The sequence below is a fragment of the Zootoca vivipara genome, chromosome 7, assembly GCF_965207765.1.
Source record: "Zootoca vivipara chromosome 7, rZooViv2.hap1.1, whole genome shotgun sequence".
Taxonomy (NCBI): Eukaryota; Metazoa; Chordata; class Lepidosauria; order Squamata; family Lacertidae; genus Zootoca; species Zootoca vivipara.
In genome coordinates, this window is record NC_142590.1 from 8,454,944 (window position 1) to 8,481,855 (window position 26,912).

General features: G+C 43.9%; 1 protein-coding gene across 2 annotated transcripts in view; it reads left to right on the forward strand.

Moving 5' to 3' along the window:
- Window positions 1-26: 26 nt before the first annotated feature.
- The window catches only part of RXRG (retinoid X receptor gamma), an 81,421-nt gene continuing 54,535 nt past the window's right edge, over window positions 27-26,912 (forward strand). The window contains exon 1 of one of the 2 annotated variants that reach the window (XM_035123681.3): window positions 27-1,451. In XM_035123681.3, the coding sequence (XP_034979572.2) occupies window positions 1,385-1,451 (67 nt within the window). In that variant the 5' untranslated portion in view covers window positions 27-1,384. The remainder of the gene's footprint in view (window positions 1,452-26,912) is intronic. The other variant, XM_035123682.3, reaches the window with a different exon arrangement.

Below are 26,912 nucleotides of genomic sequence, written 5' to 3' on the forward strand. Positions count from 1 at the left end.
AATTTTTCCTTCTCGTCGAGTTGTATACAGAAAAAATACGAAAAACAAAATACATAATTCAAAATAAATTCTTCTTCGCAATGTGAACTGTATGCCATCCTTGGATTTCACCCTATTTCTTCCCTCTTAGATGCTTCCCGTCCTTCTAATAATACAATAGCAGATTCTTTACTTTCCACGGGCCTGGATTACGATTTTCTTCTTTTCTTTTCTTAGTTTTTTCCTGATCTCACTTCATATTTTCAAACGTTATTCCATATCTGCTAGTATGGAATTATTAGGATAATACATTTTTAAATATTTTTTTGTAAACACTCCATTCTTTGGATACATTTTGTGTTGATGATCCCCTTACTGAGTCAGTAAGTTTTGCCAGTTGTACATATTGTAACATAAGTGTTTGCCACTCCATTACAGTGGGTAAGTTCTCACTCTTCCACTTTCTTGCCACTAATACACCTGGCCGCAGTCATTGCATACAGCAATAAAGATTTTAATTTCTGGTGGTAACATATTTAATAAAAATAGAATCTAGTGGCTCTCTGAAAAATCCAGTGGCTATTTATTTCAGAGGTAGAAGCGGGGGTGGCCTGCCTTCTCTTACCACTTGGGGTGAAAGGGAATTGCCATCTCCTGCCCCCCACCTACGCTACTTATCTCAGTCTCCCCTCCTCTCAGTCTCCTCTTGTTTAGTGTGTCAGTGCCTACACTTTGGAACTCACTGCCAATTGAGATCAAGCACTGTACTCTTTCGGTGCCTGCTAAAAACCATTATTATTTAGACAAGCCTACTCAGCTGCTTAGAAACTTGAAGTAGTTTTAATCTGTTTTAGTATTTTAACTTAAAATAGTAAAAATAAATAAATAAAAGGTCGCTATAACAATTTTTTTAAAAAAACCCAACCCAGGAAATGAAACGTAATTTTAGGGAATATCATAGAGGCTGAATGTATAAAAAGGTATTAAAATGTTAAAAAACACGTTAAAAAAATATATGGAAATTATCTGTAGCTCACCAGCGCCATCTAGTGTCACGTTTGTATAAAGCACTTAAAACATTACATTTGCAGCTGTATAGGTGAGTCCAGAGATTCTAATTAACTCTTTGCCAAAATAATAATATGTTTTACCTAGGAGACAATGCGTTTGTCAGACACTGTCTTTCTTGTGTTAGCATAGAGAGAGGGAGAGAGAAAGAAAGACCCCCAAAGCAGGTATATCCACAAACTATTCCAGGCAGGTCAAGGTCTGAAAGATAAATTTGTAACTTGGATGAGACCTCTGGGGTGTGTAAACATGCCATCATACTCTTTGCCCTTCCGTCAGCGTTGTCTGTCAGAGTGGTTTTGGTCCAACACAACTCTAAAGAAGGGGCAGATTGAAGATGGAGACCCAGCAGCAATACACCTGGATGAGCCACTTCACGACGTTTGACCGGTTTCCTTGTTTCTGTAAGTTCTTCTCACAGTCTTTGAGTTTATGAAAGGTTATGAATAATTCCCCTTTCTGCTGAAGTTTTTGGCAGAGAGAGATGCATTTGCAAGGTGACTCGGGGAAAAGGTAGCTGCTTGTGAAAGCAGCCGGAATTAATTCATGGGGGGGGGGGATTTCTTTCCTTCTTTCTTTTTATTGAACTTTGCTTCTTACATACATCCACAAGAAAAAAAAACACAGCCCAATATTTGAACCACAAATAAAGATAACAAAAAACATAAAAACACGTATTAACTAAAAAAAATTTCCTCCGCCAATTACCAATAATTGATATTCTAACTTACCAATCATTAACGTTCTATTCTTTTGAGATGACTCCCGTCCACCTCAATTTGAGTCATACTTTTCCGTAATCAACTGCCTTCTTTAGATGGTTCTCATTTCTTGGTACTATATGATTTAATTATAGTAACTGTTCTGCATTTTGCAAAAATCAATCAAAGCATAATAAAGGTTTTACTTGTGAACAATTATTATTTTTAAGTAGATTTTATAACACTCCCATTCCTTACTGAACTTTTGGGTTGTTTGATTCCTAATTAATTCTGTCATTTTAGCAAGCTCAATGTATTCAAATAATTTTACCTGCCACTCTTCCTTTGTTGGAACCTCCTCTCCCTTCCATTTTCTGGCAATAAGTATTCTTGCCGCTGTTGTGGCATATAAAAATATCCTCCTTTTAAAAAAATTTTTAAAAAATCATCTTTATTTAATAACATTAAAATATTACAGAAAAGAGAGAGAGAGAGAAAAGAAATAAGTAGCCCATGACAAAAAACAACAACAAATCAAACACAAATTAAACACACAATATAAAGCAATATAAAACATAAACAACACATACAAGAACAAAAAAAGATATAAAAACAAAAAATTGACTCCCTATTGTTTGTACATCGCTTCCTTTTTTAAATTTTAGCTTAACTTGCTTATCTAAACTGTTACTGTGGTACCTCGCAAGACGAAATTAATTCGTTCCACGAGTCATTTCGTATCGTGAAAATTTCATCTTGCGAAGCACGGTTTCCCATAGGAATGCATTGAAATTTAATTAATGCGTTCCTATGGGCAAAAAAAAAAAAAAGTGCAAAAAAAGGGCGCCAACTCACCTGCCACGGCCGGAAATTTTAAAGGCTCTGGGGAGGGGGAAGCAGGAGGAGGGCCAGGGAGAGGCTCCTTCCCTCCTTCCCCAGCAGCCAGACCCTCGCGCCCAACCAGAGAGACAGCCCGTTCGCGCGCAGTCTGCCTGGTTGGCCTGTCCCGTTTGCACTCTTCCGTGCACGGCAGCTTAAGGTGAGAGTGAGTGGAGATCCAGCTGCTGCTCGGCTGCCAGCAGCCATTTCGGTGCAGCGGCACCAATCACCATGTCCCTGCGGAAGCCGGGCGATGGCGGCGGCGGAAGCACGAGGCGGGCGGGCTCCCAGGAGGAGGCTCGGCCTGACTTTCTCATCCTCGTGGCGCCCTGCTTCGTCTTGCGAAGTTTTCTATGGCACGGCCATAGAAAACTTCGTCTAGCGAGTCTGCCAAAAAATCGCAAAACGTTTTCGTCTTGCTATTTTTTCGTTGCGTGAGGTGTTCGTCTAGTGAGGCGCCACTGTATTTTAACTTAACTTGCTTATCTAAACTATTAATTACATTGTTTCTATACACTTCCCTGTATATGTTTCCGTTTAAGCAAATCACCAATTCGATATTTATACCTTCTTTAATCAGATAATCCTCAACATATTTCCATTCGGCTTTTCATTTCTGCTTAGCGATTACATTACATTACATTAATCGCATAGAAATATAGAAATATCCTTCTTTTCTTTTATGTGATGTTAGTAAACCCAAGAGAAATGCTTCCAGCTTTTTAACAAATGTGTGTGTGTGTGTGTGTGTGTGTGTATGTATTTCAATTCTTCATAGATACTGTCCCCAAAGTTTCTGATTTTCTTACATTCCCACCACTTATGCAACATTGTCATGGGGAAAATATCAATCAAATGTTCCCAGTTTGAATTTGTTTGCAAAAATTTCTAATCTTCCTAATTTGATTTTGTACCGACTGTTTGTTGGATATAGTAATAGCAGGTGGGAAACAGGATATGAAAGTACCAAGTCTGGCCATCTGATCTGTACAAATTTTGCTTTAAGGTAAGTCGTCAACGAGAATGGAAAGTTAGGGTTTCAAAAAAGTACCTCCCAAAACGTAAACGGAGGAGTGTCAACTTTTTCCAAAACTGAAATACTTTAATTTTACTGCATCTCAAAATCAAACCCTTTGCAGATTTAAGGTGAGTTGCTATATTATTGTGGGATGGTCATCAGGGAAACATCTAGAAAAATAGGGCAGGTTATATGTACTGGCAGTTCTCTGCTCATTTAACAAAGGAAATTCAACATTCCAAGCCTCAAAATCAGGGACAGGAAGGCTGGAGTGAGACTTCTGTTTTTATTCCTTATTATCAGTATTACTGTATGTTAGTATCCAGTCCACCTTTTTACTAAGGAGCCCAAGGCAGCACCCATGAGTCTCCTTTCCCCCGTGTTATCCTCCTAACCACCTGGATGAGGTAGGTTAGGGAGATGGATACTTAATAATAATATTAATTAATTAATTAATTAATTAATTAATTTCCTGCCCATCTGGCTGGGTTTCCCCAGCCACTCTGGGCGGCTTCCAGCAAAAGGTTAAAATATAATAATTCATCAAATATTAAAAGCTTCCCTAAACAGGGCTGCCTTCAGATGTCTTCTAAAAGTCTGGTAGTTGTTTTTCTCTTTGACATCTGTTGGGAGGGCGTTCCACAGGGCGGGTGCCACTACCGAGAAGACCCTCTGCCTGGTTCCCTGTAACTTGGCTTCTCGCAGCGCGGGAACCGCCAGAAGGCCCTCAGCACTGGACCTCAGTGTCTGGGCTGAAAGATGGGGGTGGAGATGCTCCTTCAGGTATACTGGACCGAGGCCATTTAGGGCTTTAAAGGTCAGCACCAACACTTTGAATTGTGCTCGGAAACGTACTGGGAGCCAATGCAGGTCTTTCAAGACCGGTGTTATGTGGTCTCAGTGACTCCCAGTCACCAGTCTAGCTGCTGCATTCTGGATTAGTTGCAGTTTCTGGGTCACCTTCAAAGGTAGCCCCACGTAGAGCGCATTGCAGTGGTCCAAGACCCATACTGATGGGTCCAAGGTGGCAAAGTGATCTTCAACCCAAATTTACAGGGGGAAAGCATGAAGACTGGTGCTGTTTGAGAGTAATGGCATGTAGACAAATGCAATTTAAATGGGAACGCCAACAGCTGCAGAAACACAATATGCTCCAGTGTGGCAAAGCTCCATGGCACTGGGGATCTCTGTAGATCAGTGATGGGCAACCTTTTGAGCTTGGTGTGTCAAAATTCGCCAAAAAACTGAGCATAACTCGGGTGGTGTGTCACTCCAAGAACAAAAACCGTAATTTTGCGATATTTATAGTTTAAATAACAAAAATGTATAATTGTAATATATAACTGTACTTAATAAACCAAAAACTAATTATTTAATCAAACGAAACCAAAAACTCCTTATTTATCACAAAGTGCCCAGAGTTGGAGGTTTTTTTGGGGTGTGTGTGTGCAAAAGTTGTTTTGCTTTTGGGGGGTGCCCCAAAGTTGCTGTGCTTTTGGGGGGGGGAAGAGAACAGAAATAAATGACGAATAATACCTTCTCTGGAACTAACACGCAGCACCGGCATAGTCTGCCAAAGCGCAAAAACCCCAGCACAGAACGGGTTAAAAACGAACGCTGTTACACCCAGTCATCGTCTGCCAAAGCGCCAGAAAAACAGCACAGAAAGGGTTAAAAACAATATCTGGCTACCAGCAACAACAACAACAAAAAAAAAAACAGCACGAATGGGCCAATGGGGCGCGTGCCAGAAGTGAGGGCTCTGCGTGTCACGTCTGACACGCGTGTCATAGGTTCGCCATCACTGCTGTAGATGAAAAAGCAGTCATAGAATGCTCAGCTTGAACATTTTTATATGCTGGTGTTGCTAAGTGTGAGACCATCCCAGCCCCTAATGTTGTCCTGCCATGACCAGATTCTCACACTGCGTTTATGGAGCACGTTGTTGTTCTTTAAGCTGCTGTTTGGACAAAGCCTAAAAAACACTACATAGCCGTAACCCCAAACGAACAACTGAGAGTTAACCTGACATTTAGATCTGGAGCACAAATCCCCCTTTGTCAATAAAACCGTGTCTTTTCAAGACTGACTTTTATCAGATAACCTTTCCCCATAATTTTAAGTTGTGCTCACTTCGCCATCTGCAGGTCTAAAGATTTGTTTAACTCATGGGTAGGCAAACTAAGGCCCGGGGGCTGGATCCGGCCCAGTGGCCTTCTAAATCCGGCCCGCGGACAGTCCGGGAATCAGCATGTTTTTACATGAGTAGAATGGGCCCTTTTATTTAAAATGCATCTCTGGGTTATTTGTGGGGCCTGCCTGATGTTTTTACATGAGTAGAATGTGTCCTTTTATTTAAATTGCACCTCTGGGTTTTTTGTGGGAATTTGTTTGTTTGTTTTTTCCAAAATATAGTCTGGCCCCCCACAAGGTCTGAGGGACAGTGGACCAGCCCCCTGCTGAAAATGTTTGCTGACCCCTGGTTTAACTGGTAGATATTTATTTGTGTTTCTGTGAATTTTTTGTTTTTTGTTTACTGCTGAAGATGGAGTAGAATTGGATATACCCTGTTGAGACTGACTGATATGCCTTGTTTATTGTCCGAGAGCCCAGTCATGTTTAAAAACACTGCAAGGACAAAATCAAACTAAGTGGCTTAACCAAGAGATGAGAAGCAAAATAGATCAGATGTACTCTTGAGGAGGAAAGGAGACTGCAGAGATGCTGAATGAAGTCTTTGTAACTGGATCACTGGAAGCAGGCTGCGTGTGAGGGACACAGAACAGAGGGGATCCATCTGCTCAGGCAAGGCATGTTCTGGAGGAGGTTGTCATGGAGGACCAGGTTTGTAGTTTGGAGGTGCTCATTGCTCAGGGCTCAAACAACCTCTGTGGCGTGGAACATCTTCTATCAGCTTTTCAGCTGGTGCCCTCCCAGTTGCCCAGTCCCAGGTGCGCAGGAGGGCGGAGCTGGCTGGCCGCCTCAGCATCTCACTGGCTCCGTTGCCCCCGAACTCGTGGCGCAGAGCAGAAGAGCCCACTGCGGCGCTCTGACCAATGGGCGGGCTCTTCCCTGGACTCAACTCTTGGGCCCAAGACTCTTGGCCTGGCGCCCCTGAGAGCCTGGCGCCCGGGTGCCCTGCACCCCTAGCACCTATGGGTAAGACGGCCCTGCTCCCAGTCCATTTCTGTGCCCAGTTCAAAGTGCTGGTTCTGACCTTTAAAGCCCTTTACAACTCTGATGTATCTGAAGGAACACATTTTCTCTCGTGTACCTCCCTGACCCTTGAGGCTGTCATCTGACAATCTTCTCTGAGTGCCCTTGCGAAGTGGGGTACAAATCATGAGAGAAAGGGTCTTTCCAGCAGTGGCCCCTCCATTGTTGAATGTTCTCCTATGAAAGACCCATGTGACACCATGGGGAAAGATGCTGACAAGTTCAACAGGAAGGAAGGAAGGAAGGAAGGAAGGAAGGAAGGAAGGAAGGAAGGAAGGAAGGAAGGAAGGAAGGAAGGAAGGGGCTAAAATGGCAGACATTTCAATCCATCAATCCCTGGAAATGTTGGCTTCAAACCATTCCAGAGATAATTGTTAATGAGCTCATGTATTCCCCAATTACTATGACTCTAATAGCAGCCACACAGGGATTGTGAAAGGGTAAATGATAAAAAGAAAATATTATTATCTCCCCAGTTATACAACTATATTTTAATCAAAAAATTTCAAGACGGCTATTTTGCCTGCAGCTTGATGTTCTCTCTGTAAACGATGCATCTCCAGCAGCAGCAAAATAGTTAAATCCAGATTCAAATGGCCAGATAAATCAATATAACTGTTATGCAAAAATTAATTATCACAGAGACATTTGTGTAAGTTCCTTCCAGTAACAAACTGTGAAATAAATGAAGCTATTTCTGAATCTAGATTAACTAGATTAATTCTCCTACCACCATCCAGGAAAACTGTCCAGAAAGGGAACTGTAGTTAATAAATCTCTGCTTAGGAAGCAACTAAGGGGGTGAGTGGGTGCAAAGGTCCAAATGCTGATTGAAATAGCTCTTAAATCCAGCTCTTTCTTAGTAGTTGTTCTCTGCTGTGCTTGGCATTTAGCTTTCTTCCTGAACGACAACCGGGTGCATGGCTGATTTAGCTCTGCTCTGCCACTTCTCTTCTTTCCGATTATCCATTCATCTCTTCGTTCACTTCTAATTACAGTATAGTGCTGTATTTGTTCCTCCTGCTTTTGTTGCTCTTGTTAGTTTAGCTGGGCAATGTAGTTCAGCCAATTGTTAAACCCATCCATGAGGCCACAGTGAAGGGCAGATGCACAGAAGCTGGCGAGCTGTGGACGCACTGGCTGAAATCAAACCGTAGTGTTCGAAGCTGTGGCACAGTACAGCCATTGTAGCTTCAGTGGGTACAACTCTGTTGTTGTTGTTGTTGTTGTTGTTGTTGTTGTTGTTGTTGTTGTTGCTGTTGCTGTTGTTGTTGTCCTACTATCATCTCTGGTCAGGCAGGTTTGCACAGTCAGGCGGAGTCCCCCCCCCCCAGTCCCCAGGGCAGCCCCAAGTGGAATAATGACACAAGACCACGTTTTATGGGATTTAAATTGACCACAACTTTATTAAAATTCAGATGTAGGAATACCTTGGCGCAGGCATTGGGCATATATCCCTCCCAGCCCCCAGTCGGGGGTGGGGTAATCTTCAGGGTTGTCCAGCATGTGTGGGGGTTGGGCTAACTCTGGAGAACATATGTTCAAGCAGATAGCCTGCCACCCTCGATCGCCGCCGCTGGAAGGGGAGGGCAATAACAGCCAATTGGCATCGCCAAATGCCCCCCCTTGTGCCCCATTTACGGGAACCCTGTTATCGCCGCCGCAATAGGGCAGGGGGTCACCGCCCCCACGCCCCTCCCTTTTATGTAAATGACTAAAGGATTCCGCCCAAGGCCTGCATCGCCAAAGTTGTGGCGAATTGCTACGGGAAAGGCGAAACCTGCCAATGCAGGGAAACTCCTTTCCAGCCCTTTAACAGCAGCCGGTCGTAGCAGCGCCTGCGTGCGTGTACGCCTGTGGAAGTAAAACCTGTAAAGCAAGCAGCCTGTGGAAGTAATAACCTGTAAATCAAGCATAAAATTAGGGAGTGGAGGGTGGGAAAGCTCTGAATCCATCGGCTGCTTCCCAGGAATGGCTCCTCTTTTTTGTGTGCAGGTAAGCCTACCTGAATCTACCTGGCCAATCCCCTTGGCACACCTCCCCTTGGCTGGATTGGTCGGCTAACTGAGTGGGCGGCGACTGCAGCCTCCAGCCTCAGGTAGGCAGTGCCAGCCTCCAATATCCAGAACTGCCTCAGGGATCCCAGGGGGGGCTGCACGCGACTGCGCAAAATGCGCCTCCCCTTTATGTTGGGGAAACGGTCATTATGCAATCCTCTAAAAGCCTGTGGATTGCTCTTTGGTCAACTCAGTGTTATAAAGTGCCAAGGCAAAAAAGAAAGAAAGAAAGTTGCTCAGACATGAACCTGGAAAGTCTGAACCTGTACCTAGAAATGCGGAGGAAAGGCAAGTGTGGATGAGCCCTCCAAGGAGGTTCAAAGTCTTTGCTCTGCCTTGTTTCCTGCTGTGGAAGGTCATCATATTTCAGCTAGCATTTTGTGAACGTTGGCTGAGTTTGTATAAAACAGGAGTGTCTCTTAGATTTGTGCCTTGCTGAAAGCACCTGTAGCAAAAATCCAACCGGAGCCTACATAAGGGACACCAGAGTTCACATGAGGTTCCGCTGTCTTTCTTTGGTGACCTTTCTTTCTCGGTGACATTCTGAGTTGTTCTCGGAGCCCAGGCGGGATGACTGAGTGCTGCTTCTGCAGCAAGAGAGGCCAGCTTCCTTTCCTTTGCGTAACCGAGGGTGATATGATGGCAGTGTCATTTCTGCCAATAACCATCTCCGCAGACGTCTCTAATGCTGGACGACACTTCCTTACCTGTGTGTCTTCATTCAGACACGGTCCAACTCACAGCCACTTGCATATTGATTGCAGCAATTGACCTTTCCTTACTTATTGCTCTCTACAGAAATGGGAAGAATGGGCACTCAACAGAAACATCTCTCCATTATTTTCTATTAGGAGAAGAGTATAAAAATGATCTGGAATCACTGGCCCCGTTAAGATATAACAGCAAACAATGGTTCTCTGGTGTTGAATGAGGTGCAGAACGCCTTGCAGGACCAGGCATCAGGTTCTCCTAACCCAACCCATGCAAAAAAGAGACCAGTGAGGTTGTTTTTTGGGTCAAAACAGGCCACAACTTTATTGAATACAGATGAAAGAGGTTTGGCTTGGGCATGGGGCAATACTTCCGGCCCACTGGAAGTGATGCGTGGTCAATCCAGGTGGGGGTTCCTAAGACTTACATCAAATAATAGGAACAAAAAATAAAATAAAATTCCTTCCAGTAGCACCTTAGAGACCAACTAAGTTTGTCATTGGTATGAGCTTTCGTGTGCATGCACACTTCTTCAGATACACTGAAACAGAAGTCACCAGACCCTTATGTATAGGTCAGAGGGTGGGGAGGGGTATTACTCAGAAGGGTGGTAGGAATGGGTGATTGGGTGATAGGAATGGTGAACCTGTTGACGACTGTTAACGACTGCAATTGGTCTTGCAGGAAAAAGCAAGGGGTGAGATAGCTAAAGAAAGCTTTATCATGTATAATGAGATAAGAATCCAATGTCCTTATTCAGACCAGGTCTCTCCATGGTTTTAAGCTTGGTAATGAGTTGCAATTCAGCAACTTCTCTTTCCAGTCGGTTTCTGAAATTTTTCTGTAATAAGACTGCTACTTTGAGATCTTGTATAGATTGTCCTGGGAGATTGAAGTGCATGCACACGAAAGCCCATACCTATGACAAACATAGTTGGTCTCTAAGGTGCTACTGGAAGGATTTTTTTTTATTTTTTGTTTCGACTACGTCAGACCAACACGGCTACCTACCTGTATCAAATAATAGGGTGACCTCCCTCAGGGACCACCGTCTGAGGGAGTGCCTTCAGCCCTGCCCACCCCAGACATGTGGACATGGCCACTCTCCCTGGATCCCTTTAACGGGATACCCCAGAGTTTGGAGGGGCAGATGGAGACTACAACCACCCTTCCATCCAAAACAAAGGATTGCCCCTATGCCCAACCAGCTGTGACGATTGCTATGAGGTAGGCAAAACCACCGGGTCACAGTGCCAATTAGCCCAGTGGGCAAATTCCCACCCGGCCCCCTTAAGGAACAGCAAAGTCATTGACTATCAGCTTAAACCGAGGGTTGGTGGGCAGGGGGGAAAACCCGGTGAAGGAACGAACAGGTAGTGCCCCAGGTATGGGCTGCTTAAATGGGCAAGCGGTGGATCTGAGGGAAGCCTACCTGCTCTGTCAGTGACGCCCCCTGGCGCAGCCCAAGTCCCCAGCTGGATCCCCATTAGCCAAAGCTGGGTGCAGGCCAGGATCCAGTTCCTGATAGGCGGAGGGGGCTTAAGCCCCCCCCCTATCAGGAAGGGCACTGCTGTTCCAGTTCCCTTGTTGGGGCCCTGGTGAAACCTTTGACGTCCTGCAATGCTGCGGCAACAAAAGGGGTGAGTGGACGGGCTTGAATCCTTCCCAGCTCCTCTCTTCTTGGGTACACTAGAGGAGGGCATCAGAAGCATCCACTTCCAGTTTTTAAGCTAACCACAGTTGTCAAGCCATAGTTTGCAAAGCTATTTCTGATTCTAGTTTGCCCGTAAATTGGAAATCATGGTTTGTCAGTCCAAATACCATGCTGAACCATAGCTGACCGTGGTGTGACATCTGAACTGAGCCACTAGGGCACATATTATGATCAAATCTGCAAACAACGTAGAAAATAACCCCCTAAAATCCTATTAAATGGAAGAGCACCAAAGTTCCAATGCGATGTTGGCCAACCTCAGGTTTATGCATTTGCCTTATGGTACCTGAGTGGGTTCATGGACCAGTTCCAGGTGCTCTAGGAGGAAACTGATTTTTGATCTATTTCAGTTGTGGTTTAGGCCTGGTTTTGGTAAGGAAACTGCTTTGGTTACCCTGTAGGATGACCCCTGTCGGGAGAAAGACAGGAGACATGTGTCCCAGCTAATTCTCCTCAACTTCTCATTGGCTTTTGAGACCATCAACCATGGTATCCTTCTGGAGCAGCTGTCCAAGTTGGGTGTGGATGACACTGGTTTGTAGTGGTTCTGCTCCTACTTGGATGGTTCTTCCCAGATTGAGTGTTTTTCAGCCCTGTGGAGCTTTCAATGTGGGTTCAATTCTATCCCCTATGCTGTTTGACATCTACATGAAACCACCGATTGGGGTCCTACCTGGAGGGACGTTTCCAGAGGGTGATGCTTCGAGAGTGCTATATAGCCATTTTGACTCTCCCAATGACCTCAGATATATGCATGCACACGAAAGCTCATACCTATGACAAACTTAGTTGGTCTCTAAGGTGCTACTGGAAGGATTTTTTTTATTTTGTTTTGACTACGGCAGACCAACAGAAAAGCAATGACAAACCTAGACAGCATCTTAAAAAGCAGAGACATCACCTTGCCTACAAAGGTCCGTATAGTTAAAGCTATGGTTTTCCCAGTACTGTAGTGATGTATGGAAGTGAGAGCTGGACCATAAAGAAGGCTGATCGCCGAAGAATTTATGCTTTTGAATTATGGTGCTGGAGGAGACTCTTGAGAGTCCCATGGACTGCAAGAAGATCAAACCTATCCATTCTGAAGGAAATCAGCCCTGAGTGATCACTGGAAGGACACATCGTGAAGCTGAGGCTCCAATACTTTGGCCACCTCATGAGAAGAGAAGACTCCCTGGAAAAGACCCTGATGTTGGGAAAGATTGAGGGCACTAGGAGAAGGGGACGACAGAGGATGAGATGGTTGGACAGTGTTCTCGAAGCTACGAACATGAGTTTGACCAAACTGCGAGAGGCAGTGGAAAACAGGAGTGCCTGGCGTGCTCTGGTCCCAGACCAACATGGCTACCTACCTGTAACTATTCCTCTGCAGTAAGGGAGGCAAATGGAGAAAGCCTTCCCATTGTCTTTTCCCTTACAAATCCTATCTTAAGGGCTTCTTTGTGCATGAATAGGGTGAGCCTGTGACCTGGATTCAGGAACTAAAGTATGAACCATCACAAAAGAATGGCCAGGCTGCCCAGGTAATGCAACCAGTGATCATTATCATGTATCCTGGCAGACAGGATTTCTGCTGTAGACCTGCCTCCTGTGATGTATGCATGATGATTTTGGGGTTGGTCTTTTGCTAAGAGGATTGGGAAATGTCCAAAGTCTTTAAAGGTTCCTGCACACTTTTGTCCAGGGTTCTCCCTCCCTTGGAAGGAGGGGAGTGAACTCTGTTGCAACAGAAAAATAAATACCTGCCTTGCTTTCCGCTGGATCCTGCCTCCATCCATTCTTCTCTGACCGATCATGGACTTAGGGGACTCAGAGCCCCATGGGGAGTTGGGCAGCAAAAGCCAAACCCCAATTTTTACATCAATACCATGGTTGATGGTATCAAAAGCCACTGAGAGGTCAAGGAGAATGAACAGGAACACATTTTCCCCGTGTCTCTGTACTGCTGTTTAGAACAGTTTATGGCAGTTCCATGGTTGAACATTGTCCAAAACCTTGCTCTGGCCTTGATACTTATCTGGCCAAAGGACCCTGCCTTTTACGCCTGGGTTGTGATATTTCCCATGCCCATGCCTCGAAGAGGTTCACCCATCCCATGACCCCCTCCGAAAGCCAGGAAGTGGAGGCCTTTCCCCCCCAGAGATCTCACTTGGCTATTTTCTCCTCTTCTTCCACCCCCCCCCCCCGGGAAAGTTTGCCACACGCTTTTCCATTACATGCCTGTTCATGACCTTTCCGCTCCAACAAGAAAGAGTTAGCAAAGCACATAGGCTCCGATTCTTCTGCTAGCACAAAAGATGGGATTGTTGGCAGCCCTGTGGCACAGAAAACATCTATTTGACTCAACTTTCCCTGTTTGGGCTCTGAATGTGTTTTCTGCCCGAGGGTATATCTCAGCATTATAGTGGCCCTCTATGAGGAGGGGGAAATGCCTTGTTCTGTCACAGGCTAGGACTATGTCAATGTGCAGGGCAGTCTCTGGCAATAGATGGGATCATTTTCGGAACAAGCGTCCCTCACACGGGGCTGGAGAGCAAAACAGGGAGTGGGTTAAGGGGACAAGAAGCCTGGCACGAAGGACTGTTTGATGAGTCAGAGAAAACCAAGATGGCCACACTCCCTTTCCTCAGTGGCATGAGCCAAAAGAACGGAAAGGGTGGCACACCAGTCTCCAGAAAGAGCTTTCAGATGTCAAGGAGATACAGAATTACACAACTTTTAGAAGACATCTGTATCGGGAGGTTTTTATTGCTTGATGTTTTTATTATGTTTTTAGATGCAATGTGGACCTTGCAAGGTGGCTGGGGAGACCTGGCCGGATGGGCAGGGTATAAATGGTAGAATTATTGCTATTATTATTATTATTATTATTATTATTATTATTATTATTATTTCAGATAAATTTGGGATGAATGGTGAAAAGGGGGACCCAGACTACCTAGCCTTTCATCTCACGTTGCTACCTGCATTTTGTGACAATGACAGCAATGTCCCTCTAGACCAGGGGTTGGCAAAGTTTTTGTGGCTTGGGCCGGTCCCGCATGCGCAAACACTATTTCTGGCACTCCGCGGAGCAGGCGTGCGCAGCTTCCCATTGGCTGCAGGAGCCAGCCAGTGTTGCGGGAGGTGGTCCCCGCTCTGCTCTGCGCCGGTTTAGCGCGGTGTACGGGAGCCGACCAAGTGGGCGGCGGGGGTCCCTGAGTGGGTGGCGTGGGGTCCATGGGCAGGTTAAACTACAACTAATCCAGAATGCGGCAGCTAGACTGGTGACTGGGAGCGGCCGCGAAGACCACATAACACCGGTCTTGAAAGACCTACATTGGCTCCCAGTATGTTTCCGAGCACAATTCAAAGTGTTGGTGCTGACCTTTAAAGCCCTAAACGGCCTCGGTCCAGTATACCTGAAGGAGCGTCTCCACCCCCATCGCTCTGCCAGGACACTGAGGCCCAGCACCGAGGGCCTTCTGGCGGTTCCCTCATTGCGAGAAGCCAAGTTGCAGGGAACTAGACAGAGGGCTTTCTCGGTGGTGGCGCCCGCCCTGTGGAACGCCCTCCCATCAGATATCAAAGAGAAAAACAACTACCAGAATTTTAGAAGACATCTGAAGGCAGCCCTGCTCAGGGAGGCTTTTAATGTTTAATAGATTACTGTGTTTTATTTTTTTGTTGGAAGCCGCCCAGAGTGGCTGGGGAAACCCAGCCAGATGGGCGGGGTATAAATAATAAATTATTATTATTATTATTATTATTATTATTATTATTATTATTATTAAATGACCCCCATGGGCCGCTTGTGGCCCATGGGCCTTAGGTTGCTGACCCCTGCTCTAGACAGCTGCCATTCTTTTGACCAGATGAACAACACAAACATCCCACAGAGGAGGAGTTTTGGGGTGTGGGTGTGGAATGGCAACTGCTAACTTGTGACCACAGAGAAAAGTGTGGGTGCTGCCTCCTCCTTTAAAAATCACCCAGACACTTCCGTTTTCATTGCCTGTGGTTGAGTCAGTTAAGGGGAGGAGCGTTTTGATCCCGAGCATTTTCAGGTTTGTAAATTGATTATTGTGCACTCTGCTCCCATTGTTTTAACTGCTTGCATTTGTTTGATTATTTTAGTACACTTAGTATATTTATTTCCTGATCTCGTTAGCTTGAGCTGTCCAGGGCTGGGCCGCCTACGAGGTGGGCTGAGGCAGCTGCCTCAGGTGGCAGAATCTAAAGGGATGGGTTTCCTGCCTGCCCAATCACAGCAGGGAACTGTGGAAGCATCTTCCAGCAAAATCTTGTGAGAGCCCCTGTGAAATCTCACAAGAGCAGTTTGACAGCAGAACAGGCTCCTTCCTGAGGTGGTGGACTCTCCTTCCTTCGAGGTTTTAAAGCAGAGGTTGGATAGCCACCTGTCTTGGTTGCTTTCGTTGAAATTCCTGCATTGCAGCGGGTTGGACTAGATGACCCTTGGGTACCTTCCAACTCTATAATTCTATGCAGGATTATTTGGCATCTGTAGAAGTGCCAGATATACTCAGGGCCGGGTTTAGGTCTGATGAGGCCCTAAGCTACTGAAGGTAATGGGGCCCTTTATATGTCCAGCTGTCCTTTGTCAACAACAAATTGGTTTTTTTTTGGTGTCGAATACATGCTATATGGTAATTTATGGACCTAATAGGTATCTAAAGCCATTTGCACCTTATGAGCAAACCAGTGATATTTTAGCAAGCTAGCAGGCGGGGCCCATTACTTACATCATAGGAGCCTACACAACACAAAACACTGCTGCTATATGTAGGTTTTATTTTATTTGCTTTTTATCTTATATTTTAGAAATGTACATCCAGTTGTTTTTTTCCTTTAATTTTTTTTGGGGGCCCCCAAGAGAGTGGGGCCCTAAGCTATAGCTTGTTTAGCTTATGCATAAACCTGGCACTAGATATACTGGTCCCAAACCATTTAAGGCTTTACAGGTAGCAAACAACAACTTTCCAAGCCAACTGGTAACCAATGCATATTGAACAATATTAAAACCTAGATTCTAAATTTAGCATTTAAAGGCAACGTCTTACCATCTTTTGCTTTAAGTTGGTGTGCCTGTGTGTGTATAATTTTCAGTAAAGATTTTCTTTGGTTACAAAAGTACGTGCATTGCCTGTCTCTTTTTGATATGCTTAGCAGGCTGCCAGCATTGGATAGCTCTGCCTGTTGACTTGTGCTGTCCGTGTACGATAGAAAGAAGAAAAATCACATACAGTGGAACCTTGGCTGTCAAGCCAAACAATTTGGAACCCGAACAGCGGCAACCCGGAAGAGAATGCTTCTGTTTTCAAACGCGCCTCGGAGGTCGAACGGCTTCCAAGACGCGTTTCTCCATTTTTTAAAAAGGAATTTGCTGACTGGCAATTGCACCTCGGTTGTTGAACATTTCGGAAGTCGAACCGTCTTCCGGAACAGATTACATTAGACAACCGTGGTTCCACTGTATGTATTAGCTGGATTCTGTGTTATCAGGTTTTGTGGTAAATATAATAGTAAGATAACTATAAGGACAGCAGGGAGTGACTACAATTTAAAAAAAAATTATGAAGGAAAAAGGTATCTTTTCTAGTTGTTTCAAATACCTGTGGAGCTTCAAGTAAAAAGTTGGCTAGCGCAGGTAAACGTTGCAGCCATGGCTTCTGAGTCGAAATTGCCTTATAGCACCACCTGTGTCATTTATCATGGAGATAATTTGCTGGAAATAATAGGCAGCTGCACACACAATGGGGCAAATCTGCTGGAGGTTCTTAGGCAGGTATAAGACGACTCAGTGACACAACTCATTAGCTCCCTGGGGATTCATTAGGGAGTTAGTATTCTAACCAAAGGTCCCCTAAGGTTTAAAGAACCTCTGAATTATCCGGCTGTCTTTCTTGACGGAATGGATGCATTTTGCAAGGTAGGAATTTCCCTACATCTTCATGGAATCTTGCTTTGTTGATGTGCTTATAGAAAGGAAGGGACTTTGCTCTGAACGGTGGTGGGGAGTCAAGCAGATGCTGTATTATTTTCTGAAAGCAGGATGTGTTTTAGCAGATGGGGACTCTGGGAGAAGCAGACTCCTCCGTTTACAGGTAGTCTCAGGATGCCCTTGGTTTAACATGCAGCACTTGGTAATTGAATTAGCTCCTGGGGTTTCTGGTGCTAATTTCATTAATTTCTTTCCGAGCAGGTATCTCTTTAACACCCATGTCCTAAACACGTTCAATAGAAGGAAGGAGGCTTCCTTGAAATCAAACTTGGAAGCACAAATAAACGCCAGACCTTGCTTGCTACTATACCAGGTCCTGTAGCATATGGGCATCTAGAATATCTCTGCTCTTTTCTGTAGGTTCCAGGATATTTTTAATTAATACATCCCCCCTTTGCATACCTAGGACTTGGAATGGGTAATATAATAATAGGGTGTGTACTGTATTGTCGGCATAGCTATCAGGTTTTCCCTTTTCTCGCGAGGAAGCCTATTCAGCATAAGGGAATTTCCCTTTTAAAAAAAGGGAGAACTTGACAGCTATGATTATCGGCTTAAAACACAGCTAGGTCGTTCTTTTCCTCAATTCTGATGGAAGCTGTTTTGGGGAGAAATGTATCAGAATACAGTACAGACAGCAAGCGATTAGCATGGGAGTTACGTTCCGGACCCCTGCACGTGTTGGCGGGGAGCATGTAAGGCCCCTTTCTGCTCTCTTTCTGTCCCCACTCTTACCCAATTCCACCCCTTTTGTGACGTTTTCAGATCACTTCTGGGTTTCACGGGATGCTTGTGTTTGCGGTTGTGCACATATCAGATGTGCCTTATACGGTCACTGCCTGTATTTCATAAGAAATGACAGGATAGAAACAGGAAAGCTATGGATTGTGGCTAACCATATAACACCAGTACTGAAAGACCTACATTGACTCCCAATACATTTCTGAGCACAATTCAAAGTGTTGGTGTTGACCTTTAAAGCCCTAAGTGGCCTCGGCCCAATATACCTGAAGGAGCATCTCCACCCCACTGAGGTCCAACTCCGAGGGCCTCCTGGCAGTTCCCTCACTGCAAGAAGTGAGGTTACAGGGAACCAGGCAGAGGGCCTTCTCGGTAGTGGCCCCTGCCCTGTGGAACGCCCTCCCATCTGATGTCAAGGAAATAAACAACTATCTGATTTTTAGAAGACATCTGAAGGCAGGTCTGTTTAGGGAAGTTTTTAATGTTTGATGTTTTATTGAGCTTTTAATATTCTGTTGGGAGCCACCCAGAGTGGGCGGGATATAAATAAACAACAACAACAACAACAACAACAACAACACATCCCAAACAGTGGTGGGAGTTCACTGAGATCCAGCACCGAGGGCCTTCTGGCGGTTCCCTCACTGCGAGAAGCAAAGCTACAGGAAACAAGGCGGAGGGCCTTCTCAGTAGTGGCACCCGCCCTGTGGAATGCCCTCCCACCAGAGGTCAGAGAGATAAACAACTACCTGACATTTAGAAAATACCTAAAAGGCAGCCCTTTACATCTACTTGACCCATTTTCCTCATTGGACTCTTACTCTGCATACTAGATTCAAAATCTGTGTTCCACACAGCACTCTCCTCTAGATCCCTTACTCGTCCCTGGGAGACCTCTGGGCCTTCATTATGTCCACCAAGCTGCCTTTATTACTTTGAGTTATCGCCGGTTCCTAGCTGCTATGCGTTTATGCTCAGTTACTGAAAAGTAGTGCGAGGGCAGGACAGTGGTCCGAGGTGGCAGATCAGATGGCGGCAATGGAAGAAGTAGCCTCTCAAAGCTGTAGTTTTGATAACTCTGTAGAAGTTATTTGTGATCTGCTAATCGTTTTAGAATATGGTCAAGGAACACATCTGAAATGCAAAGAGCCTGATGCCATGGAGTGGCTGATGGGAGGCACCAGCTGGGGAACCCCCAAGGGAAGACTGACCGTACCCAAAGAGTGGCCATCAATGGTTTCTCATCATCCTGGAAAAAAGTGACAAGTGGGGTGCCACATAGTTCTGTCCTGGGCCCATCGTTGGATGAAGGAATTGGATAAAGGAATTGAGGGGATGCTCATCAAATTTGCAGATGACGCCAAACTGGGAGCTGTAGCTAATGTTGCACATAGCTGCCAAGTTTTCCCTTTTCTCGCGAGGAAGCCTATTCAGCATAAGGGAAAATCCCTGTAAAAAAGGGATAACTTGGCAGCTATGATGTTGCAGAAGACAGAATCAGGATTCAAGATGACCTTAATGGATTGAAGAACTGGGCCAAAACTAACAAAATGAATTTCAATAGGGACAAATGTAAGGTTCTGCACTTAGGCAGGAAGAACCAGATGCACAAATATAAGATGGGGGGGGCACCTGGCTTACTAGCAGTACATGTGAAAAGGATAGTTGGCTCTTAGTGAACCAGAAGCTTAACAGCAAAAAATGGTAATACTATTCTAAAGGTAAAGGGACCCCTGACCGTTAGGTCCAGTTGCGGACGACTCTGGGGTTGCGGCGCTCATCTCGCATTATTGGCCGAGGGAGCCGGCGTATAGCTTCCAGGTCATGTGGCCAGCATGACAAAGCCGCTTCTGGCGAACCAGAGCAGCGCATGGAAATGCCATTTACCTTCCCATTGGAGTGGTACCTATTTATCTACCTGCACTTTGACATGCTCTCGAACTGCTAGGTTGGCAGGAGCAGGGACCGGGCAACAGGAGCTCACCCCTTCGCGGAGATTTGAACCGCTGACCTTCCGATCAGCAAGCCCTAGGCTCTGTGGTTTAGACCACAGCGCCACCCGCATCCCTAATACTATCCTAGGCTGCCTCAATAGAAGCATAGTGCCCAACCAATGTAAGGAATAGAACTTGGTCAGATCATATCTGGAACATTGGTTCAGTTCTGGGTGCCACAATTTAAGGAGGATATTGATGAGCTGGAACATGTGCAAAGAACCAAGATGATCAAAGGTATGGAAACTAAGCCTGATGAGGAACAGTTGGGCATATTTACCCTGGAAAAGAGGAGACTGAGAGGAGATCTGACAGCCATCTTCAAATATCTTAAGGACTGTCACATGGAAGATGGAGCAAGCTTGTTTTCTCCTGCTCTGGAGGGTAGGACCTGATCCAATGGCTTCAAGTTACAAGAAAGGAGATTTCAAATTATATGGAACTTGCTGACCTGACCGGAAGACTACGTGACCGGGGAGAAGAGAAGGTGGAAGAGGAATGGAAGAAATTTAGAATTTATTATAAAAAATATTGTAGAATTGAGGTATGAGGAGAATTATAAGCAATTGTGAAGTTGCAGATAAAGAAATTAAGTGAGATATAATTGAAAATAGGTTGAATATTATAATGAGTTGCAAAATTGAGAAAAGGATATTGTAATTAGATTTGGATAATAAGATATAGAATTTGCCAAGAATGATATGCAATGAACCGTTAGAAGGGGGACCCGGGGAAGTCTAAATGAGAAAAATGAGAAAAAATGGAATGTATATGCTGATTTTTTTAAAATCTTTTTTATTTTTATTTTCTTTTTTAATTTTTCTATTTCTGAATACAGATGTTATAACAATGTTCAATTATATGGATGTTATTCCTTTCTTTTTTTATAAAATTCAATAAAAAATTATTTAAAAAAAAAGAAAAAAAAGAAAGGAGATTTCAAGTAAATGTCAGGAAAAACTTTCAGCCAGTAAGAGCTGCTGGATAGTGGAATGGTCTCCCTCAGGAAGTGATGAACTCGCCTTCCTTTGAGGTTTTTAAGCAGAGGTTGGACAGCCATCTGCCATGGATGCTTTAGTCGAGAGTCCTGCATTGCAGGGGGTTGGAGGAGCTGACCCTCAGGGTCCCTTCCAACCCTACCGCTCTAATATGCTGTTCTATGAGCTAATGTACAAAGGCGTCATATTTGTTAAAATGTGAATATTGGGCAATATTGCCTACAGAGATGTGTAAGCGCTAAAATGCTGCTTCATTTTCAGGCTGACCACAAAGAGCAAACTGAGGCAGAAATGGGGCAAACTGAATGGAAAAGTGAGAAATGGAGAGAAACCAAAAGCGACAGATTTATCCATCCCAGTGAAGAGAGAGGAGAGGGAGGGAGAATTAATTAATAGAAATAGATTCTGCATTGGACATAGAAGCCCGCAAATTGTGGATCTAGTTCATTTTAGGTGACCAGTTTTTAGTCGCCTGAATAAAACTGAATGGTTTTGACTTGAAATGTATTGTAATAAGTGCCTGATTTCTGCAGCATTCATGATGTCATGGAGCTGGAGTAACTTAATGGAGAGGAGGAGGGTGTTGAATAATTATCAACCATATTCGATCTGGTGCAGCCAGCCTTTCTGGATGGAGGGCAAATCCCAGCGCCTTAAAGAGGCTGATGTGTCAAGGAAATAAGTGGATTACACTGGGCTGCTTTTTTTTCTTTTTAATGAATCTAGGTTAGCATCTGCTTAGTGCCCTGCACGCTCTCTCTCTCTCTCTCTCTCTCTCTCTCTCTCTCTCTCTCTCTCTCTCACACACACACACACACACACACACACACAGTGAACAGGACATTGTTGATCTAGGTTGGACTGCCCAATTTATATAAGCTCTATGCAGCTGACCCCTCCCCTTCCCGCCACCCCCACAATAAATTCAGCAAACAAGTGATGAGGAAGTAGGAAGATGTCTGCTTCCCAAACCAGCTGCAGCTGTGCATTTGCAAACTCGGCCCTCCAGATGTTTTGGGACTACAATCCCCATCATCCCTGACCACTGGTCCTGTTAGCTAGGGATGATGGGAGTTGTAGTCCCCAAACATCTGGAGGGCCGAGTTTGCCTATGCCTGCTATACATGCATGCAGAGTACTTGCATGTGAGCAAGGACCCTGGGTTGAGCACTCTACATATTTAGAGCTCGCAGGTCAAGGAATAAAATCTCTTGTCAGCAAGAGGCAAGCTACCGTGTTTTTCTCGAGAGCCTATCCCCTTTGCAACATCACACTTCCAAGGAGGTGAACCGAAAGAGCATTGGAATCATGCAATACTGTTGGGCTTTTTGGCTTGTGCTCTTGGTTCCACCTCCTCCAGGCTCCGTGCCTGTCTAAATTGTACCCACTCACTGCCCAGCCAAACGCTATCCCTCAGGTCCTGCACTAAAGTCCTTGTCTAATGGTCTTAACACCTGGAAACCCAATTGAATGAACACGGGTCACATGCTGCAGAGCACTCGCTCAGTTAAATTTGGGGTGGAATGTAAAAAGTCCAAATTCTCACCAGGCTTCCTTAAAAAAAAATAGTCATAGGAAACAACATGAAGCAATGCCTTGCTGATGCCGAAATGATTTTTAGGAGTTTATATGCGTACAGATCAAAACAGCGGTTTCAACCATTTTTTCCTCTACTTTCCCTGTTCTCTCTTTCTCCCCCTCTCTGCCCCACCCCACCCCGGGACTATTGTAAGATACAGCATAGTTTATGCCAATTTACTATTGGTAGTCAAGGAAGATGGGATGGCTGTGCCAGGTTTATGAGATTATAATGAAGAATTTGTTTTGACACAAGCAAGTAAATAGGAAGACAATGACCATAGGAAGCTGATGTTCACCGGTCCACCTAGTTCAGCATTGGCTATGCTCACTGGGTGGAGTTATGGTCTAAAACCATTGAGCCTCTTGGGCTTGCTAATCAGAAGGTTGGCGGTTTGAATCCCCACAACGGGGTGAGCTCCCGTTGCTCTGTCCCAGCTCCTGACAACCTAGCAGTTCGAAAGCACGCCAGTTCAAGTAGATAAATAGGTACCGCTGTGGTGGGAAGGTAAATGGTGTTTCCGTGCGCTCTGGTTTCCGTCACGGTGTCCTGTTGCGCCAGAAGCAGTTTAGGCCTACTTGAAATGAGGCTGCATTTTAAATTTTAATACTGTATTTTAATCTGTATTTTAATTAATTGTTTTTATGTTTTATTGTGGTTCTGTTGGTGTCAGCCACTTATGGCCTACTTGAAATGAGGCTGCACTTTAAATTTTAATACTGTATTTTAATCTGTATTTTAATTAATTGTTTTTATGTTTTATTGTGGTTCTGTTGGTGTCAGCCGCCCTGAGCCCGGTTTTTGACTGGGGAGGGCGGGGTATAAATAAAAATTTATTATTATTATTATTATTTATTAGTCCTGATGGCCACACGACCCGGAAAGCTGTCTGTGGACAAAGACCAGCTCCCTCGGCCTGAAAGCAAGATGAGTGCTACAGCCCCATAGTCACCTTTGACTGGACTTAACCATCCAGAAATCCTTTACCTTTTACCTTAAATGAGAGACTTTAACAGGGATTGAATCTGCAACCTTTCGCTTTCAAAGCCTGTGCTCTACTTGCCCCTGCCATTGTCGTAAAGAAAAACGGCTCTTAGCTCCAACAATTGAGGCTGGAAATGACATATGAATGCAGGTAGCAATGGGATATAGGTATTTCCCTAATTTTGATGCTAAATGAAAATTGTGAGACGCCCCATATTTTTAAAGCACAAACTGCTCCCCCCCAAAATATTGGGAACTGTAGTTTATCCTTCACAGAGCTACAATTCCCAGCACCCTTAACAAACTACAGTTTCCAGGGTTCCTGGGTATGGGTGGGTGGGCTTTAAATGTATGGTGTATATGCAGACTTTAGTTGGAAAAAATATCTCTTTGATTTGGGATACAATCTTTGGAGGGTATGAATGATAATGGCACTATCTTGGCAACTTTTTTTAAAAATAGATTTTATTAATTTCTTTCTTTAAAAACATAGACACACAACATATATACATGCATTTGATTTTCTTCTCTCTCATAACATTTTACAAAACAGAAATAGAAAAGGCAAAAAGTTAAAGTAAAGGAAGAAAAATGATAAAGAGGAAAAAAAATACTATTACAGAAAAAACAAAACACTCTGACAATCTGTATACAAAAAAACAACAAAAACCATTAACATCTTCTTTGTGATGACTTCCAATTATTCTCTCTGTAATCTATATATTAACATTATTTTATCGCACAATTCTAGATTTCTGCTTGCATTTATTTTCTTTAAATTCAAATTAGGTTCAACTTTAGTCTGCCATTAGGATTTTGGGTATACCGTTACTTTTTATATACTCATCAAATATCCTCCATTCCTTCCGTGTTTTTTTGTTTCGTTTGTCCTCTTATTCTTCCAGTGGTTTTTGCTAACTGTGAATATTCTATCATAAAAGTTTGCCAATCTATTATGCTGGGTGTGTTTTTGTTTTTCCAATTTCTCGTGACCAGGACTCTTGCTGCTACAATTCATTAACAATATTCTTTTTGTGGTTTTAATTTCCTCTGGTATTATATTTAGTAAAAACATTTCCGGCCTTTTTTTTATTGTACATTTTAACATTTTTTAAAAAGTTCTTCATAGATGTTATTCCAAAACTTACATATTTCCAGACACTTCCACCACATATGTATTAGAGACCCCTTTTCCACATTACACCGATTTGTTCTTATACATCTTGGCTAACTTTTCTGGTGTTTGGTACCACCTGTACATCATTTTTAGGACATTTTCTCTTAGATTATATCAGGCGGTAAACTTTAAATCCACCCTCCGCAGTCTTTCCCATTGCTCCATCGGGACATTATAGCCAAACTCTTGGGCCTACTTCACCATTACTGATTTGACCTGCTCCTCTTTGAGTTCCCATTCCAAGAGCAGGTCATAGACTTTAGTTGGAAAAAATATATCTTTGATTTGGGATACAATCTTTGGAGGGTATGAATGATAATGGCACTCTCTTGCCAACTTTTAAGTTTTGGCAGATGGGATTCTTTCTCATATTAGGAAAAATTACATTACTTGCAAGTTTTTCTTATATTATTTGCTTATTTCAACAATTTATTCAACACTTAACTTAATTTCTAAGTGGCTTAGAAATGAGGTTACAAAAGAGATAGAAAAGAAAATCAGTTAAAGATGTAAGTTTAATATGCATAAAGTGCTGTGCTTGAATGCACTGTATTTAAAAATGCCTTGCAGAGAGGTTTGCATTGTCACTGGAATCCTGAGGGATCTCTCACAGCGAAGGTGAAACCCGAGAACTCAGCACCTTTGTCAGTCAATTGAGCTCAGCTCAGTGCTCTAACAAGCAAATTGCTTAGGATCTCTGGTACCAGAGAGAGAAAACAGTATTGAACTGTATTAAGGACTAAAAAGAAGCCTGGACTGCATTGGTTGCTTGTTTAAGAGTAATGTGTTACTTTGTATTTTGGAACATTTATTTTTACGTAACTATTTTAAGACTGTTTCCAGCAAAGCTTTGAAACTCATTCTTGTGGTGGGGAGGAAATTCATTTCTGCTCTGCACGAGGTCCAGATCAGGGACTCCACCTGCAACATCTGTAACAATCTGCAATCCTTTGGTATCCTACACCAAAGTTGTTAAGGGACTAGTAACTAGTCCTTGTAGTACATCAATCCAAGAACTTTGAACTTGGCCTGGTGGCAGGGCCGTCTTAAGCCCATCCAGCGCCCTGGTGCTAGGTCCCTCCAGCGCCCCCCTCCAGAGCCTCTCCAAGGGCCCAGGAGTGCCAAGCGGACCGCTGGGGAAACGAGAAGGAGGCGCAGCGCGGAGTCCTTGGAGAAGGAGCGCAGTCCTGGCCAGATCGCCGGAACCCTGTGCTCACTTGGCGCCCTTCCAGCGCCCTCCAGCGCCCGGCGCTGTGGTTCTCCGCGCCACTAGCCTCTATGGCTAGGACGGGCCTGCCTGTCCTAGCCGGGCGCTGGAGGGTCCTGCTGATAACAAAATGTGGACTGCACGGTTTTGGAGACTCCATCAGCACTCATTGTTGCACGACATTTCGAAGCTACTTCTCCCAGTTTCAATTATTATACATTTCTGATAGGTGGTAGCATCAAATCTCTAGGGAAGAATATAGAGGTTTGGAATAAGGACTTTAATAAGGCCATTCATCCTAATCAATGGAGGTAAATATTACTGCTGGTGATGAAAGTCTTGATATAAGACTGCAATGAATATAGCTTGAAATTATCCACAAAGCTTATTGGATGCCTCAGAAATGCATACTGATGAAATTACTACAGTTGGAATTAGAAGTATATATTTGGATTATTAGACCATTTCTTGGTTATTTTGGCAAAGGATTGTCATTTCCCTTTTTAAAAGACTTTTCCATTCATGTTGTTATTATTTATTTTATGTTTGTTATAGTGTATCATTGATAATAATTTATCTTTGTAACATGTTTAGGGTTTTTTTAAAAAAAGTTTTTATTTTTTAGGGTTTTTTGTGGGAAGGACTGAGATTGAGTAGATTGGCATAAATTGCCTAGAGATGTTAGCCAGAATATATTGCTTGATATATAACCATTTGAAAGTTATTTCTGTAAACTTGTGATTAACTTTTTCTCTACACTTGTAACTCTCCAACTGTTTGACTTCACCCCTGAAGGCGTTACTCTTCCGTGGTCTCCCAAAACAGATGGATGTCAACCAACCAGACAATGGCATTGTTAATAGGAAAAAAAAGTTAAGAGGAAGATAA